General features: G+C 38.7%; 1 protein-coding gene across 2 annotated transcripts; it reads left to right on the top strand.

Annotated features, from left to right (window-relative positions):
• The first annotated feature begins 5,711 nt into the window (after positions 1-5,711).
• LOC107846058 (DNA-directed RNA polymerases II and IV subunit 5A) lies at positions 5,712-11,533 on the top strand. Of its 2 annotated transcripts, none has more exons than XM_016690551.2 (5): positions 5,712-5,947; positions 7,831-8,038; positions 8,359-8,538; positions 10,310-10,423; positions 11,164-11,533. In XM_016690551.2, the coding sequence occupies exons 2-5, from the start codon at positions 7,838-7,840 to the stop codon at positions 11,287-11,289; spliced, it is 621 nt and encodes a 206-aa protein (XP_016546037.1). In that variant the 5' UTR covers positions 5,712-5,947; positions 7,831-7,837; the 3' UTR covers positions 11,290-11,533. The 2 variants fall into 2 exon arrangements, with proteins under 2 accessions (XP_016546037.1, XP_016546036.1); XM_016690550.2 differs by having other exon boundaries at positions 5,790-5,947; positions 7,828-8,038.
• Positions 11,534-12,887: the final 1,354 nt, after the last annotated feature.

Below are 12,887 nucleotides of genomic sequence, written 5' to 3'. Positions count from 1 at the left end.
AAAACCTGGAGGCTGGAAGAATTTTTGGTCTGACCGACGGCAATTTCGAGCAAATCTTCTTTGCCTCTTTTGTCTCTTGAAATTTCGAGCAAATCGTCTCTCTTGAGTAGGTGAAGATATAGCAATCTTGGAAGAACTTTTTAGGTAATGAACTGAGTTCCAACTATCTTCAATAGAAGATATAACAATTTTGCAGATTCCGGTTTGCAAAATCGTCTCTCTTGAGTAGTTGAGTTAAATTTGTGATTTTGTGCAATACTGTTTGTGACCGGGGTGGGCATATTTTGGTTTAATTCACAAAAAAATGAAAAATCACATGGAAATTTAATTTTGATTTTGATTTTTCGGATTGAATTTGATTTGTAATTTTAAAATTTTGATTTTTTTATTCGGTTTTCAGTTTTTTTTAAAAAAAATTCGGTTAAATTGAAAAATTTAAATTTTAAAAATAAATAAATAATATATATTTTATTATATATATATAATATTATATTATATTATATTATATATATATAATATTTAGTAATTCACATTCACAATTAATATTTAACAACAAATTAATACGCAGCAGGCTGTTTATGGATTGTTTTAGTGATTCAAATATTTTATGGACTATTTTGGTGATTTTGGACTATTTTATGGACTATTTATGCTGAATGCTCTCTCTGTCCTCCACTAACGCGCTCTCTCTCCTCCACTAAAGTTAACGTTCACCTAACGGTCGTCTTCTCCGACTGAGTAGCCAGCGCCGGCGCCGGCAAAGGTAAGTTACCCTCTTTGCCTTCCTCCCTCGAGCTCTCTCTCTCCCTCTCTCTCCCTCTCTCTCCACAGCTCTTTCGAGCTACCCCTCTCTCTTCCCCCTCTCTCTCCGTAGCTCTTCCAAGCTACCCCTCTCTCTCCCCCTCTTTGCTTTTTAGTGGCGGATATCACCGGTGGGATTAGGATCGGCTCCGGCGACGATCACCAAAACACAGATCCGATAAAGCACAGTAGACGCTCTAGCGACAACAACATTCGGCGATATTCTGGCGACAGCTTTTCGGCAACGCTGTTTTCACCAACCAACTCCGACAACAAAATTGATGGTACCATAAGCACGCAGGATTACCCTGATGACATCTAAACTTTGATATTTAGATATTTGCACTAGTTAATATTTAGACATTTGCACTATTCGGATTCGGTGAACTAGTTTGACGGTTCGACGGACGTCGGTGGTAAAGGCGACGGATCCAGAAGATCCAGGTGGAGGTCTCTACCGGATATTGCAACTACTGTCCAGATTTGAGCCGACGACTTTCCGGCAAAGTGATTCCAGCGACCCAATTTGCCGGGTTCCAGCACAACAAGCAAGAGCAGATTACATGATATACGTATTTCGGTGACTTCTAACCCTTGAACTTTATTTTATTGCGTGATTTTTTGATATTTTTGTTGCCTGTAATTTGCATGGGATTTCCTATCTGTTATTTGGATTTCTAGTTGTTGTTGTTCTTAAAATTTGAATATAGTGTGTGCTTTGAGGGTGTCTTTATTATCTTGCTGTTTTTGAACCTTTTATGTTGCTTCATATTATTTATCGTACTATCTCTTGTATCTTGACTTGCGTGTCTGTTGTAGTATATTCGTGTCTTGCACCGCTCCTTATTATTTGTTTGGCTGTCCTTGGTGTCAGGCCATTAGTGTGCTCTATTTTTCTTACTGTTAGTTTTGTCCTTACCTTGGTTTTGTTTTCTCTACCTATTTGAGTTTAGTTTTGTTTCTTGATTATTTCTTTTAATTTGTGTGAGCCTTGTATTTTCTGCTGCTGCTTTGTTACTACCATTGTTTATATTTTCTTATATTTTCTTGTAGTAGTGGCTGTGGGCATTAATGGTTGGATAGGGTCATGTCTGAGGGGTTGGGGCGGGGGGCTATTGTGGGGGCGGGGGAAGAGGAAAGAGTGGGGATGGGAGGGAGGCCAAGGTTTGGCCTCAGGGGCGGTAGAGAAAGACGTGTTGATAGAGTTGGTGGGCGGAGGGTTGGGTCTTGGAATATAGGGACTCTTCAGGGTAAGTCCATAGAGCTTGTGGAGATTCTTAGAAAGAGGAGGATTAATATTGCGTGTGTTCAAGAGACCAAGTGGGTATGGTTTAAGGCTATGGATGTGGATGGTTATAAGCTTTGGTACTCTGGGAGCGAGAGGCGTAGGAATGGAGTTGGCATCTTAGTAGATGAAGAGCTTAGAGGTCACGTAGTAGAGGTAAAGAGGATCAGCGATAGGTTGATGACTATTAAGTTGGTCATTAGAGGGTTTACCCTGAACGTGTGTAGTGCTTATGCGCCACAAGTGGGCTTGGATAGGGAGGAGAAGATGCGGTTTTGGAGGCTTTGGATGAGGTGGTGAAAGGCGTGCCTAGCTCAGAGAAGATTGTTGTAGCAGGAGATTTCAATGGGCAAATCGAGGCGTTACCGGGAGGCTTTGGTGATGTGCCTGGTGGTTTTGGTTTTGGGGAAAGAAATGAAGAGGGGGCTACTCTATTGGATTTTGCGAGGTCCTTTGGGCTGGTAGTGGTGAACTCGGGCTTCCCGAAGAAGGACGATCACCTGATCACCTTCCGAAGCATGATAGCCAAGACCCAGATTGACTTTCTGTTGCTTAGAAAAGGGGATAGGGTGTTGTGTAAGGACTGTAAGGTCATCCCGAGTGAGAATCTTTCAACCCAGCATAGACTCTTGGTTATGGATTTAGGTATAAAGATGAATAGAAAGAGAAGGGGTGAGGAGTGTAGACCTATAATTAAGTGGGGCAGCTTGACGCCAGTGAATGCGTGGGAGATAGGAGAGAAGTTGGCGGGAATAGGGGTGTGGGAATGTAGAGGGGACGTAGATAGTATATGGGATAGGGTGGCTAGGTGCATCAGGGAGAATGCTAGTGAGGTGTTGGGTGTTTCTAGGGGCCGGGCCGGGCATCATCGGGGGGATTGGTGGTGGAATGAAGAGGTTAATAAGAAAGTGGAGACCAAGAAAGGGGCGTATGCTAAGTTGGTTGAGAGTAAGGATGAAGAAGAGAAACGGGTAAACAGGAAAGAGTACAAGTTAACTAGGAAGGAGGCTAAGTTAGCAGTTACGGCGGCAGCATTTGAGAGCTTGTATGCGGGGTTACAGGAGAAATGAGGGGAAAAAAGTTGTTTAGACTCGCTAAGGCTAGGGAGAGGAAGTGTCATGACCTCGATCAGGTGAAGTGCATTAAGGGGGAGGACGGTACAGTGTTGGTGGAGGACGGCCACATTAAGAATAGATGGTAGTCGTATTTTCATAGGTCTTGAATGACGAAGGGGATAGATCTATTGGTGTAGGGGAGTTGGAGCACTTAGAGGAGTGTCGGAATTTTAGTTATTGTAGATGTTTTAAGGTAGCAAAGGTTAGAGAGGCTGTTCGCAGGATGCGAAGGGGTTGGGCGACGGGGCCTGATGAGATACCTGTGGATTTTTGGAAGTTTTCTGTCGAGGCTGGTCTAAGATGGTTGACAGGATTGTTTAACGGAATTTTCAAGACGACGAAAATGCTTGAGGCTTGGAGGTGGAGTACTATGATCCCTCTTTATAAGAACAAGGGTGACATTCAGAGTTGCAATAACTATAGGGGTATTAAGTTATTGAGTCACTCTATGAAGATTTGGGAGAGAGTAGTCGAGGTGAGGCTGAGACGGATAGTGTCTATTTCGGAGAACCAGTTTGGATTTATGCCTGGACGCTCGACGACGGAGACAATTCACCTGGTACGGAGGCTGGTGAAACAGTATAGGGAAAGGAAGAAGGACCCGCACATGGTGTTTATCGACTTGGAGAAGGTATACGACAAAGTCCCCGGGAGGTGCTTTGGAGATGCTTAGAGGTGAGTGGAGTCCCGTGGCATATATCAGAGCAATTAAGGACATGTATGGTGGAACTAAAACTCAGGTGAGGACGGCGGGAGGAGACTCAGAGCATTTCACTGTCTTGACAGGATTGCATCAGAGATCTACTCTTAGTCCCTTTTTGTTTGCTTTGGTGATGGATGTGTTGACGCGGCGTATTCAAGGAGAGGTGCCTTGGTGTATGCTTTTTGCAGATGATGTAGTTTTGATTGATGAGATACGGGGGGTGTGAATGATAAATTAGAGATGTGGAGACAAACTCTTGAGTCTAAAGGGTTCAGGTTGAGTAGGAGCAAGACAGAGTATTTGGAATGCAAGTTTAATGACTTGAGGCTAGAGAATGAGGTGGTAGTGAAGTTGGAATCACAGGTGGTATGTAAGAGGGATAGTTTCAAGTATCTCGGGTCCGTGATTCAGGGTAATGGTGAGATTGATGAGGATGTCTCACACCATATTGTGGCTGGATGGATGAAATGGAAGCTCGCTTCGGGGGTGTTGTGTGATAAGAAGGTACCGCCCAAGCTTAAAGGCAAATTCTACAGGGTGACAGTCCGTCCGATCATGTTGTATGGAGCAGAGTGTTGGCCAGTTAAGAACTCCCACATTCAAAAAATGAAAGTGGCGGAAATGAGGATGTTGCGTTGGATGTGTGGGCTGACTAAGGGGGATAGAGTTCGGAATGAGACTATCCGGGAGAAGGTTGGTGTGACTCCAGTGGAGAATAAGATGCGGGAAGTCCAATTGAGATGGTTCGGACACGTGATGAGGAGGGGCATGGATGCCCCGGTTCGTAGGTGTGAGAGGCTAGCTTTGGATGGTTTTAAGCGGGGTAGGGGTAGCCGACGAATTACTGGGGAGAGGTGATTAGGCGGGACATGGAGCATTTACAGCTCACTGAGGACATACCCTAGATAGGAAGATCTGAAAGACGCGAATTAGGGCAGAAGACTAGGGTCAGTTTGGGTCGCTAGTGTAGGGAATTACTTGGTGGGGGTATTATTCTTGTTATGATACCTTTTTTCATGCTTTATTACGAGTCTGTTTACTTTTCTCTGTTTACTATTACTTGTGGGTGTCGTATTTATGTTATGCCATCTTGTTCCATGCTTTACTTTGAATTTGTTTAGTATTCCGTGTCTCGAGCCAGGGGTCTATCGGAAACAACCTTTCTACTTCTTTAGAGGTAGAGGTATGGACTGCGTACATCTTACCCTCCCCAGACCTCACTATGTGGGAATACACTGGGTTTGTTGTTGTTGTTGTTGTTATTGACTATTTATGCAAGGTTATATTATATGTAATGATTAATGACATTATGTATTATGTTAAACTTATGATTATTTCATTTCGTTTCATCCATGTTGAGTTATTTATATTTGAGAATGAAAAATAGGTTTGAAAAAAATATTTTTTCTAAGAAAACCCATCAATTTTAAATGCTCAATTGTGAAAAAGAGAGGCTAACTACTTTAATATTTCAAACCGAAACAAAAATCCGAAATAACCGAATCGAATTTGTGAAAATCGAACCAAACCGAATTTATTTTGGTTTGGTTACAGATGTCATTTTTGTCAATCCAAAAACTGATAAACCAAATCGATATTAAAAAATCAGACCGAATCGATCGAACGTCCGCCCCTATTTGTGACTGACTAGTGAGAGAATGAAACCCTAAATCTAAGGTAATGGACGGTGGGCTTGAGAATTGGCCAATTGGGAATGGGCAGTAGGCCACCAGTGGGTATAATGGACTTGGAAATAAATGGGCTGCACTATTTTTGTTATCGGGATGCCCGATGTCAAATCAAGATAACCGAGCCCGAACCAATGGACCCATATTAAAAAATTGAACCCGACCCGACTAGCTAAAAAACCGACCCGTTAACCCAATAAACAAATTATCGGACGGGTTGAACCGAAATTCGCACACCCTAATCACTATTTTCACATTCTCACTATTCTAATATTCACAAAACTGAAAACGCTGCTCAAATTCAAAAATCTAGAGACAAAGCTTTTGTTGTTGGCTTGTTGCGCTCAACATACAGGTAACAATTTTTGCTCCATCTATCTCATTTGCATGTTCAATTTCTGCTGCTGTTGTTATTGTTGTTGATAGTCTTGTGCTTAATGTTCAATTTCTATCTAACCATGTATGTATACATACTGTAACTTTCCGTCTGCCCTACCTGGATATGTCAATGGAAATGAAAGGGACGTTATATTGCTACTATGTCCCAATATTAGGATTGGGCATAAAATACCGAAAACCGAATTAACGAACCAAACCAAAAAATTTGATAATTGGAATTCGGTATTTGGGAGTAAAATTTAGATATTTCGGTATTCGGAATTGAGTTTGGTACAAGATATCCGTTTCGGTATTTACCAAATATCGAATATGTTACGATATGTCTAACCAACCCAATAAACAATAGTATTAGTCATTCAAAAGAACCTCTTGGACCTTAGTAATATATTCGTAAAAAGCAACAAAAGGAATACTAAATAGGGTTTCTATTAAATATACTCTTTGAAGTTTAAACGTACATTTGCACGCCTCCAACTTTAATATGGTATTACCAAAAACCGTACCGAACCGAAGTTTAATTTACCGATATCGAATTATTGAACCGATATTTATAAGTATGGTATATGATATCTACATTCAAATACCGAATTATCGAACCCGAACTTTGAAAATACCGAACCGAATACCGAACGTCCACCCCTACTCAATATAACGATATTAGAAAAGAAAAGTGATGTACTAGTGACTTTTTTATTTGACTAAAAGTAAGTTGCACGGATTAATTTTAATTCTACATATTTACTTTGGTTAACAGTGTCATTTGCCTACTTTGTTTGCTGGGTTAAAGGAGCAGTAATAGTAAGGGTGGGAAAATGCTCGATCGATTGATTGTTTTGCTGTATGTGGAAGAGATTTGATTGTATTTTCCTCAACATACATAGATTAGTTGTCAAGTTCTGCTTCCTTGTGATCCTAGATATGGAGAATGAATCAAAAGTGTGAGTCTGTCAAGTTCTGTTTATGATCCTCTAGGAATCAGTAAATGTGCCAATGTTTCAACTTTGAATAATACCCGAGTGGAAAGGAAAGATATGATTCACGTCGGTCTTGCATTTATACGACCATTTACTGAAGGTCGAGTTTGTATTGACACGGTAGGAAGCGAGGTTGATATTTTTTTCTAAGGGGCTCACCAAATAACAACTTATCACACGTTTGAATCAAAATTCTGAGGCGATCATCATTGCACAACTCGGTAGCAGTGCTTTCAGGGCTTATACCAAATCTCCCATAGATAAAATTCATTAGTATCTTGTAGACGTAGTCTATCGCTACATTCCCTTCTTTCTTAGCCTCTATCCTGTTCTCCGAGAGAGTGGTAACAAAGTCTTTAAATGGGCTTCCCTCACTCTTCTCAAAGAGGTATCCACTCATTGGGACTATAGTGTAGCCTATCTTTTTTTTTTTGCATACTTGAGTTCCTCGCTAAAGTGATGACACTACTTTTATGTTAAAAATGAACCTTGTGTTGGAAGAAGAACACTTTCTTTGAATTTTGTGATAACATGTATTCTTTTGTTCATGAACTAAGTATCAGAGTGCAACGTTTAGTAGTAGTATTAGATTTTATGTACATGTTGGACGAAAACATCTACGTACCTATGTAGTTTTTAACATTTATGCAAGTCAAATTGGAAGAAGTAAATTGAGAGCTCTGACATTTAGTACTATTTACATTCCTAAACAGATTAGCTTCAATGTGAAGATTAAAGCATCGCCTGTATTGGACTAATAGCTGTCCTGATGCGTTCAGTGTTCATAATATTAGCTGTAACTGGGAGTTCCACCAAATTCCTTACCATAATAGTTTTTTGTTTTATGAATTTTTGAATCTAGTAGCACAAAGATGACTCTGTCAGAGGAGGAGCTCTCAAAACTTTTCAGAGTTCGTAGGACACTGATGGAAATGTTGTCGGATAGGGGCTATCTTGTTGGAGATTTTGAGATTAATATGTCTAAACAACAGTTCCTTCAGAAGTTTGGCGAGAACATGAAGAGAGAAGACCTTGTAATTCAGAAAGGCAAACGTAACAACAGTTCTGATCAGGTGTGTTCTTTCAATTTCATTTCTTTGGTAGTTTTAGTTATGTTTACTATCAGTTTATTTTTACTTTTTTTTTGTCAAATATTTTGATCTCTGATGACCTATCCAAAGAAGATCTTTCCTTAAATTAATGAAATACTCGGTGTTTATTTTATTTCTCCGGCAACAAAGCTGATCTTTTTCCAGGTTTTATGGCGTAAGTTACTCATTTTCTATATAATATGTCATTACAGTATGTCACTTCATTAATTCAGTAAATACCTGAGGATTTTATAATTTTTTTTCTACATGTCTCAGCTGTTTCCTTGGTTCAATGATTCCAGATATATGTGTTCTTTCCCGAGGAGCCAAAAGTTGGTGTTAAGACAATGAAAACTTATACAGAGCGCATGAAGAAAGAAGATGTCTTCCAAGCAATCCTAATTGTACAACAAAATTTGACTCCCTTTGCTCGTACCTGCATAAGTGAAATATCTACAAAGTTCCACTTGGAGGTTTTCCAGGTGATCACGATACTATTTCTACTATTAGCTTGTTCTTTCTGCTTGAATAAAGGATTGAAATTGTTATGAAATAGCTGTAGGGCTTAGTTTATTCCTAGTCTTGTGATCAACTTATTTTTGGTACATTTGTTATTTGGTTTCTTTGATTTTTGGTCCAACTACTTTTCATGTGAGCATCTGACACTACTCTAAGTAGTAGGACCATCAAAATCAGAGAGACAGTTTGTTATGATACCATTTACATTTTGATAATTGGGCTATCTTTGTATCGAAATAGGATTGTGATGATGCCACTTCACATTACCCTAGATATGCGTTCTGAACGAGAAGCTTGTCCTGTGACATTTCTTGTAGTTAGTGTTGTTCTTATTCTTTGGGTGGGAGGGGTAAAAGAAGACACTATAGTCATTTGTTTCATTTAGGTAAGTTTTTGAAATTCATTAGGCCTCCAGTTTGCTGTTATGTCTCACGGCTAATGCTGCGTACAATACACCCTTGTGGTGGGGCCCTTCCTCGGACCTTGCGCCTAGCGGGAGCTTTAGTGCACTGGGTTGCCCATTTTCGCATGGCTAATGCTATTGGATAGAAATCTGTGGCCTGTATGCTTAAAGTGGTTGTAGCTCATTATGAAAAAGATATATTGGCATTGTAAATGGTTTATATGATTAAAATGTAGGATCAGATTATGTTACATAATTCTGAATTGCATATGGTTGATGCACCTTAATAAAAGTCTTCAATTTGTGTCCGAACTTGGAAAAATTTACATCTATTACCCTTCTTCCAACATTGATCGGAGTTTCATCAGATCAAGATCTTTGTCAAACAAGAGTCCTTCGTGATGACTAACTTTTCGTGGGTGGGGGTGCGGGGTGGGGGGATATTGGTGTATATACCACCAAGCTTCAAAGCTGAAAACATCAGATTTTTTGGATACTTTAAGAAAAGATACTAGATAGTATTCCCCAGTTCCAGCAGACCCTGTATCTGCTTAGAGGTCCTTCCCATTTGATGACATTTTCAAGTTTCAGAAGGATAGATGCTCAGGTTCTTTCTAGAGTTGGAATAAAATTGCAAGGACCAATTGTCAAGTATAAGAATCTACTTAGAATAAAATTGCAAAGACCAATTGTCAAGTATAAGAATCTACGTCCTACTATGTTCAAGCATATCCAAACTGCTTACAGCCATTTGAGGCTGCCAAGTTCGTGTCACTGCCAGAAAGCAGTGAAAAGGAGAGGTAGTTCAGGGATGAGACTGCTAAGGGCTGCCTAGCCCCCCTCATCGAATAGTGAATTGATCGAATTCCAACTCATAGCTAAAATTATAATAGAATCCAAAGCGCCTTTTCAAGTATATAACTAGCTTATATGCTGCCATTATTGATTAAACCAGCACAGACAGCCTGCACTTGACTTCCTAAGCCACAAGACAATGGCTTAAGATTATTGTACATTATATGAACAAATCAGCATTCTGTTCAGAATGACTTCACATATTTGAAAATAATATTTATTGCAAATGATTCTGCAACTTTATGTCATCCGAAGCTGGTAAGGATTTTTTTAGAGAATGATTCTGCTAGCACTTTCACTCTTATAAAGGGTTATTTTCCTCTAGGGCCGAGTCTTCTTTTATTTGTTTGATTTGGAAAATGGGGGAGCTCGCTTGGCTTCTATTATGGCAGTTGCTTTATGTGATTGATAGTTATATATTGTGTCTTAGAATGCTTGATCTTCTTAATCATTTAGATGTATGATTACTTTTTCAGGAGGCAGAATTGTTGGTAAACATAAAAAATCATGTTCTAATTCCTGAGCACCAGCCACTTACTCCTGAAGAAAAGAAGACCTTGTTGGAAAGATACACTGTGAAAGAAACACAGGTTCGTAACTGTAATATCATTGCACTTCCTAAATTTTTCACGTCATATGTTGCGTGCATAATGTTGAAGGCATATTTATAGACACCTAGTGGGGTGAAAGAATGCAGTAACTAGAAATAATGGTTTTGTATCCCCCTTCAATCCATCGGCAATGAGTTTGTTTGAACGGATACAATTGAAGATGCAAAAAGAAAAAAGAAGATAAACCAACATGCTTCATGGTAGTATTGAAGCTGAAAGTGTCTTGTTCCCTTTGTAGTATAGAAAAATTTAACCATTTATCATCAAAACCTTGTATCGAGTAGCTATATGTTGATGTTAATATATTTTTACGGCTGGCCTTTTATTATGAATCAGGGTTTGGTTAAGGGGAAATTTTATAGGGAACTTGGGTCCAATTTTGCAAAGAGATATATCTATGGAAAAACCTACCTTGCATGCATTATTGATCTTCACAGTCATGGCCTTGTCTGATCATTTTGTTCCCATGGTCATCTTTGATTGCTGGGGTCTATTGGAAACAACCTCTCTACTTCTTCAGAGGTAGTGGTATGGTTTCCGTACACTCTATCCTCCCCAGACCACTATGTGGGAATACACTGGGTATGTTGTTGTTGTTGTTGGCCATCTTTGATTGCCCTGCCATTGATTTTAATTATGCTATTTACGTAGCCACAATTGATTATCATCGTCAATTTTCTATCTAATTGAATGCCTAATATTTTTTTCTGCTGAAACAGCTTCCCCGGATTCAGATAACCGATCCAATTGCTAGATATTACGGGCTAAAGCGTGGGCAAGTCGTGAAAATTATCAGACCAAGTGAGACTGCAGGCCGTTATGTTACTTATCGATATGTGGTTTGAAATAGTTTTTTGATGTTTTCACCAGCTTATAAATGTAAGTGGACAGAACTGTCAAGTTCTGTAGTAGTAGTTGTTTGTTGTCCTCGGCCCCCTCTCGCCGTCCTAAAAAGCGATTGAGAATCTCGAGAACCTTGCATTTTCTCTACCTTTTCTTATCATGTAAAAGCAAAGATACTTCATACTGTTTTGGTTTGGAAGAACAATAATCACAAGAGAATCACCATGGTGCTCATGAATTTAGGTACGTTGTTGTATTTGAAATTTAAGGGGTTGGGGGGTGGGGGGAATTGAAAATTTTCGTGAGTCGACTGTTGAGTCTTCACAGCCGATTTACCTGCAAATCAGTTACTTCACAAACCACATTAGATTTAAATAAGCAAACAAGTAAATAAGCAATTTGAAATAAGAATATAGAGATTTATCTTGGTTCGGAACACAAATGTGGTGCCTGCTTTCAGTTGGCTCCTAAGGAAAGCCAAATCGACTTGTGGATAGACTCATTGGAGTTCCATAAACCTTTCTCTTTTCCATGCTAAATTTCTTGATAAGTTTCTTCGTATATTTGGCTTGACTAATGAAAGTACCTTTGGGGGTTTACATACTACGCTACTGATATAAGATGGCATGAATAAGAATTTAATCACCCAGTGATATTAAGGTTCAGAACATAGATTTATAATAATAGTTTTGAATCAGGTTTGATGTCGGAGGTCCAGTTAAAAGGCCTGTTGAAGCCAAGAGGGTTGTAAGTCTGTGTTTGGACCCGTTTTGGAATTAGAACTATATGGCTATAAGTTAATGCTCTGTTGTAAAGATACCTAGAATATCATTGAAGCGGTTCGATTTTTACTTGGTATCAAATTATAAATCCATCAAATATATAGCTAAGTGAAATTTTTATTCATGAAATTTTGCATTGCTTAAAGTGTTCTTTGCATATTCCAAAAGTCCAAACTAAAAATCAAAATAGTCCTTTTCAATTACTTTAAATATATTATCTATATTTTTTTTTATCTTCTGATTTTTTTTTTTAATCTAGAAGTTAGTCAAGTCCAAGTGCATTGGTAGTTCAAGAATATTTTTCTAAAGTTAGGTAATATTCTAATAGGACACAAATGATGAGAATATTTCTGAGAAACTTCTTTGTTAATGAATTTTTTCAACTTGTAGTTATCATTGCAACCCTCTAAGGAATTAAAAAAAGAATATTTTCTTTTGGAATTTTGCTATAATGAAAAAATGGATTGAGAGTTTGAAGTTTATGAATTTCAAATAATGATTTTGAATTAATACAATAATATATTCAGTGAAATTCGATAAGTGGACTCTAGAAAGGATAGTGTATGCAGAACTTATCATTATCTCGTCGAGGTATAAGATTCTCGGTTCAAGTGCAATAAATTCAAATACAAGGAGAAGAGAACAGTGAAAAAACTATAACGATTAACAAAAAAAGCAATGCAAAACCTACGAGAAAGAAAATATTTATATAATAATAATCGAATTCATAACTGAATATTCATGGTAAGTCATTTTCGTGTCCGTGTAGGTCATAGGTTAAAAGTATGGAATCGACTATCGATGTGAGTATTAAGAAT

The sequence above is a fragment of the Capsicum annuum genome, chromosome 8 (genome assembly GCF_002878395.1).
Source record: "Capsicum annuum cultivar UCD-10X-F1 chromosome 8, UCD10Xv1.1, whole genome shotgun sequence".
Classification (NCBI taxonomy): domain Eukaryota; kingdom Viridiplantae; phylum Streptophyta; class Magnoliopsida; order Solanales; family Solanaceae; genus Capsicum; species Capsicum annuum.
Note: the sequence above shows the minus strand (reverse complement) of the source record. Positions and strands in the feature narration are given on the sequence as shown.

Coding starts and splice junctions, on each gene's coding strand:
- LOC107846058 (XM_016690551.2), top strand. CDS start 7,838: ATGACTCTGTCAGAGGAGGAGCTCTCAAAACTTTTCAGAGTTCGTAGG. Junction 8,539..10,309: donor TCCACTTGGAGGTTTTCCAG/GTGATCACGATA, acceptor TTACTTTTTCAG/GAGGCAGAATTGTTGGTAAA. Junction 10,424..11,163: donor ACACTGTGAAAGAAACACAG/GTTCGTAACTGT, acceptor CTGCTGAAACAG/CTTCCCCGGATTCAGATAAC.